This window comes from Pavona decussata, unplaced genomic scaffold (assembly GCF_977016875.1).
Source record: "Pavona decussata unplaced genomic scaffold, jaPavDecu1.1 SCAFFOLD_16, whole genome shotgun sequence".
Lineage (NCBI taxonomy): Eukaryota > Metazoa > Cnidaria > Anthozoa > Scleractinia > Agariciidae > Pavona > Pavona decussata.
Genome location: NW_028145439.1, coordinates 1,304,885 through 1,311,114, shown reverse-complemented (window position 1 = coordinate 1,311,114; position 6,230 = coordinate 1,304,885). Strand labels below are relative to the sequence as shown.

The following is a 6,230-nucleotide window of genomic DNA, read 5'->3' as shown; positions in this document are numbered from 1 at the left end:
TTCTTTGTATCGGCAGCCTCCTTTTCTATAACTGCGCGCAAAAGCTGGTTTCGTTTAGGGGGGTTCCGGAACCCCTGGAACCCTCCCATGGGTACGCACCTGATTTGACGGGTTATCGTAAAATTCGTCCAATTTTTCTTTTCTTACGACCAGGATGTTCTGAGGAAAATAGCAGTGGAATTTGCTTTTTGGTCCTAAAGCTCACGCTGCACGCCTGATGATAAATGGCATCGGCCGCTGGCAAATCATGAACATGCACCACTTCTGCCCACTCATCTTTCCTTTCGGAACAGGTTTGTTACACAGTATCTTTAGTTTCGAGGGTTGTCACCCTGAACACACCCCCTTATCTTCTCTTTTCAGGTTCCTCGAAATCAACTTTCGTTTCACAGAATAAACAGTCTGTTGTAAAGTTGAAAGACTTTTCAGCCTTGCGATCAAAAGAACGGCGGCTACTTGATAATTGTGAAGTGGTACTCTCCTGTTTCTTAGCTCTGGTGATGTTAGTTGGGTGGCAGTATGTGCGGCGGTATGTTTGGTGTACCTTTTGACTGGAGCAGGTTGAATGATGTCATTGCGCTCTATGCTTACCCGGTTAATACCCTCCCTTCCCTTCTCACAAAAGAGTTACGACGTCCTTTACGTGATCAAGTGATTTTTGGCAAATTGCGCAAGTGATTTCTTCATCCATTTTAGGATTCTTGATGGTCTAAAAAATAATTAGGATGCAACTTAGAATGTACCAAGCATACTTAATAGACCTTGTCGCGGTTTTCGATGCAATTTTTGTTCAATGAAATATGCTAGAAAATATTATGTTTTTCAAACTGGTGAAAAAAACAAAAAACAAACAAGAAAAACAATCAGAAATTTATTTTTTGGGGCAGACAATTTAGCTAGCACAGGTTTAACGACATGATTGTGCAAGACGTCGTACTGCTTCTTTCTAATTTTTCTATAGATTTGTCTGTATGCAATTTCCCGCGGACTTCAATCCGGTTGAGAGTTTCGCGGGAAAAATTATTACTGACCACAAATTGTACGGGAAAATAAAACGTGACTGGGCGCTTTTCAGCACAGCTGCAGCCCCTAACTTGTTGTAGTTAACTGATGGCTTTGATATCTAAAGTTTTTAATTGAGAAATGTTTATCAAACTGCTTTGTTTTTACGAAAATGCTTTGTAAGAATATTTGATATCGGAATCTCGTACACTGGTCACTTGATGTGTACTTGCATGTTTTTCCGTTGTGTAAATATCAGAAATCTGATTGAAAATATTCCGCAAGGTGTACAATGTCTTTTTCTAAAGAATCGCAATTAATAGGATTTACGTGTCTGTATCTTTTGTAATTATCTCGGTATTTGTGCATGTTTTATTTATTCATGCAGGTTGACTCTTTCCGAAGACACACGTTTAGTGTGAAGAAGTACTTAATTCAATTTACTGTTATAAGAACTAAAGAATATTGTAGGTACTCTTGAGTGTGTCTTACCAGAACTAAACATTGCAGAATCACGTCTTCTAGCCATTTTGCTCGACAGAAATATTACAAACGTGCAAGGCAAGCACAAACACTCCGGAGTGAAATGTACATGTGTAACAGCGAGGGCGCTAGCTCCTACAAGACCGACTTCTAGTGAACCCGCTACGTTTTATTCTCCCACAATAATTTACAACATATTTAAATTAAACTATTTTTTTTTTGAAACCTGAACGAAATCAATTCGGCGTGAGTGTAAACTTGAAAACAAAAACAAACCAAAACAACACTCTACCCAAAAAAGCAGACTTAAAAGTTTCACCAACATATTAAGCGTTTCGCTAGTACAGTTTTTCTTTTCACCAAAACAATATCTTCTGTTACTTAAAGTATTATAGGAACACATTAAATTGAACATTTAAACACGAAATTTCATTACATTATTTTCATTAAGTTAAAGATCTTTACACGCGAGTTATAAAAAAAAGTATAAGTCAGCCTCGTTCCCATGCCGTCGTAAAACGGTTCTCAGAGCTTCGTAATAAATCCCGTTTTTTGGCAACTTCCCCTAATGGGATTTTTTGGGACTTTTGGTATGTTATTAAGGATACATTTCTGAGTCTAAAGCCGTTCAAATACCTTCTGTTGCAGTTAGTGGCAGGTTGACCGAATTTTCTTCATAAAATGACTGGACTATATGCTCCCTTAAAAACTATGATATGTGCAACGAAATTGTTTTTGTAGCTTATTTTAGAAGGAACTAATCACTTCCTTTGGAAGCTGTTTTACCGATATCAAATTTATGTACGCTAAAAGCGAATGACGTTTTCATATTTCTTATTGCTTCTATATATGCACGTGAAAGTACTTAGTGCTCTGCTCATAGTTAATTGCATTTTTGTTTGAAATTAATGGCCGCTGAGTGGTCGAGACGTGTTTCGGTTTTAGCTTTTATTTTTTTACAGTGAAATCCTTTTCAAATAATTTATTGACTCGAATTTGTAAGCTAAACAAAGCTTTCCTGTATTTAAGGTAAATATTGTGAAATTAGTGAAAAGCACTTCTTTTTGTCATGACTTTACGTTTTACGTCCGCAAATAAACTTTTCATCTTCCGTAAAAAACATCCTGCGATGTCAAAGCTGATTGCACTTGTAAATATATCTAATGAATGTGGCCGGGAACTTTCCATTTATACAAATTCGATTGCAAAGTGGTCAAGAAGAGTGTTGCAACTGAGGCATTCTAATCAAAGACTTGAGCTAAAAAATTGTCCTTTATACTTTTAATAATTTATCGAAAAAGATTAATTTTAAACAATTTGCCTTATAATGGATTTCGATAACTCAACTCTTCCATCTAAAGCATTTTCCAAAAACGACGAATATCCCAGATAAACAAACAATACTCATTTTTTTTTTGTTTTTTTATCTTTGCCATGCTGCATACATTACAAAACACAACATAAGCTCAGGTAAGGTTTTCGAGTTGAGTGTACAAAATGGCGTAAAAACCTAAACAAAACCACAAGGCTTATATGAAATTAGGTTTCCTCGCAAAATACAACAGTGAATGATTAAATACTTTGACTATGGATGAGCAAGAGGAAGAAGATTGGAGAACAAATTGTACGTTAAAAGGTGAATTGTCCTTAATAAAGAAATTCTTTTTGATAGACGCCAGAGATGTAGAGCTAGTGATCTCAGAACTAAGAGATTATGAATCTTTAGCAAAGAGTCGAAAAGAGCAACAGCGAAAACATAATAGGCCTTATCACGGTTTTCGACGCCATTTTGACGGGTAGGCAAACAGGCTTGAAATAACAGTGTTTGTATGGAAATCCGATGCCAAATAATTTTCATAAAACCTCGCCTCTGAAAAATTCATGAATTGGAAACTTTTGGTACTAGGAAAAGGATTTTAAGAACGAAATTGGAGGGATGTAGCTGTGACAGAAAGCGTCCAGTCGTGTTTTGAATTTTCCATACATTTCCCTGTATTTTTTCCCGCGAACTATTTTTAGTAGCAGCTCACGGATCGTTCGCTATACAGTCAAATGTATGGAAAGTTCAAAACACGACTGGACGCTTTCTGTCACAGCTACATCCCTCCAATTTTGTTCTTAAAATCGTTTTCCTAATGCCAAAAGTTTCCAATTCATGAATTTTTCAGAAGCGATGTTTTATGAAAATTATTTGACATCGGATTTCCATACAAACACTGTTATTTTGAGCCTGTTTCCCTACCCGTCAAAATGGCGTCAAAAACCGTGATAAGGCCTATTCCCTTGGGTTGCAACAGTCTTCTCGGCCATCTTACAACTCCATTATTTTTAACGTATAACTGCAGGTGCTTCATGCTCACATTCGTGATTAGCACTGACAGGAAGACGCGACTTGTATGCATTGACAGAAAGTGTTTTTGGCGGCCAAAGAAGTGGATAGTTTAATTTAAGTGCCCGACGCGATAATGGAATTGAACGAGACACGCACGTTTAAAAAAATCAGTCACAAAAATCCCCAGCTCTGTTTTTCATGAAAGAATTATTTTTAAGAATTAGAGGCAGGGTTTTCTTCTTTATTGCTACATTGCCATGTGAAAAAAAAAATAAATATATTTAGCAAAAGGTACATCTTATTTTTGGAAATCGGACGTATAATTACAATTCCATATTTTTATTTGTGTTCATGGACGTGGGTAAATTATACAACAGACGGAAGTATAACAAGACAATGTTTGATCCCTTAACACCTGCAAAAGAAATGATTATGCGTCAAGCTGGGTGAATTCTGGGTGTAGAAATAAGCTTCAGGAATACGACTACAACTACCGGTATTCATATTGCAGTGACATGGCGATAGCAAATTTCACTGAAAATGAAAGAGAAATGAAGTATGAAGAGTTGTTCTGCTTAGCAGATATAAATAGTGACGTACACAACAGGTTAACAAGCCTTGCAGTTTCCGCGGTGAACATTTTTCTGTCTGTTACTGCATTTCTGGGAAATACTCTGATCCTAGTCGCCCTTCACAAAGAGAATTCGCTTCATCCACCGTCTAAACTCTTGTTTCGCTGTCTGGCGATATCCGACCTCTGTGTTGGTCTTGTTTCGGAGCCCCTCGCTGTCATCTTTTGGATGTCTACCATCTACAAACGTTGGAATTTCTGTAGCCACATATTTGTTTCACTTGTAGTAACAGGTTATATTTTGTGTGGAATGTCTTTGTTGATTATGACCGCAATAAGTGTGGACCGGCTTCTCGCTTTGTCTTTGGGACTCAAATACAGACAAGTTGTGACTTTCAGGCGAACTTACGTGTTTTTAACTACGCTTTGTGTAATTTCTATCGTCTTTTCCACGATGTACGTGAAAAGTAATGAAATCGCTGTTAAGTACATTCAGATATTGACCACGGTATGTTTAACAACCTCAAGCGTTTCTTACACAAAGATTTTTCTGAAACTCCGTCAACGCCAAAATGAAGTTCAAGAGTTTGAATTGTCAAGCCAGTCAAGTCAGCTCAACATAGCGCGCTACAGAAAGGCAGTTTCCAGTGCACTGTGGCTGCAGTTGACGTTAGTTGTTTGTTACCTACCAAACGGTCTGGTTACATTTTTGGCGACCAAAAGTAGAATATCTCCATTTCTGTCTCTGGTCAACAAAATTTCACTGACTTTTGTTTTCTTAAACTCGTCATTAAACCCGCTTCTTTACTTTTGGAAGATGAGAGAAGTGAGGCAAGCTGTTAAGAAGACAATCAAGCAACTTTGGTGCAGTTCGGCTTGACTGAAATCTGCAAAGTAGGCCTACAGTGTGAGGGGAGCAGGAATGGCGAAGTGGTACCCCACCCCGTGTATTCCTGGTTCTTTCCCGGAGTTAACGACATAGTTTCAACTGATCTGGGTCGTTTTCGTTGGTTCTTGTCCTTGCTGCGATGGTTCAGTTTTCTTCCCTCCACAAAGCAGGGATGGGACAGGACTCCTCAGACCCTCCCCCTGCATTTGCCAATGCAAGCTGCTGTGGAAACACAACGGTAGCAAGTCGTGGGTCACAAGCAACGAACGAAAAAAATCACGTTGCAGTCATATTAGTATACTACATGTTCGGTCCACAATATTCGCATCTGTAATTACTAGCTACAGGAAGAGTGTCTGCAGAAATCGTTGGGAATAGACTGAGGGTTGTAAAACTTTATTTTACGTGTACAAAGCTGATAATGGAAATCGAACATGCAGTTAACATTGGAAATTTATGAGTATTTTCAACATTAGACTGAAAGGATTCAAATTTAGAATTTGTAAACGGAATTTTCCTCCTGATTCTTATGTTAAAGATTTAATTTTCTGACATAGGTACATCTGATTTCCGAATGATACTAGTTTTCAATAATGCAGTCATTTTCATTTGAGTTCACTGATGGAAGAAATAAATACACAATGGTTGGACATAATTTAAGTGTAAAAACATCGATTTTCTTTCTTACAAAAAGCAACGATAATATGTGGAGCTATGAATAAATGAATGATCATCACAGTTACGTACGCAACATAGCAGCTGCGAAAAGAAAGCCTGAAAAAATTCAGTTTAGAACGGGATTTGAGCCCATGACCTCTGGGATACCGGTACAGTGCTCTACCAATAGGCCATTTCCGGGTTGCGTTAACCTCATTATGAAAGCGAGGCTAAATGCAAAACTTTTCATCTGAAAATTAGTTTTGTTTGCATATGAATGAAAACTATTTTTCATA

The 6,230-nt window shown here is 37.6% G+C and overlaps 1 protein-coding gene across 1 annotated transcript; it reads left to right on the top strand.

Moving 5' to 3' along the window:
* Positions 1-4,332: 4,332 nt before the first annotated feature.
* Positions 4,333-5,992, top strand: LOC146487228 (melanocyte-stimulating hormone receptor-like). The gene has a single exon (XM_085084895.1). The coding sequence runs from the start codon at positions 4,333-4,335 to the stop codon at positions 5,266-5,268; it is 936 nt and encodes a 311-aa protein (XP_084941021.1). The 3' UTR covers positions 5,269-5,992.
* The last annotated feature ends 238 nt before the right edge of the window (positions 5,993-6,230 follow it).

Excerpts from the sequence above, each read along its gene's own strand:
- LOC146487228 (XM_085084895.1), top strand. The coding sequence starts at position 4,333 with ATGGCGATAGCAAATTTCACTGAAAATGAAAGAGAAATGAAGTATGAA.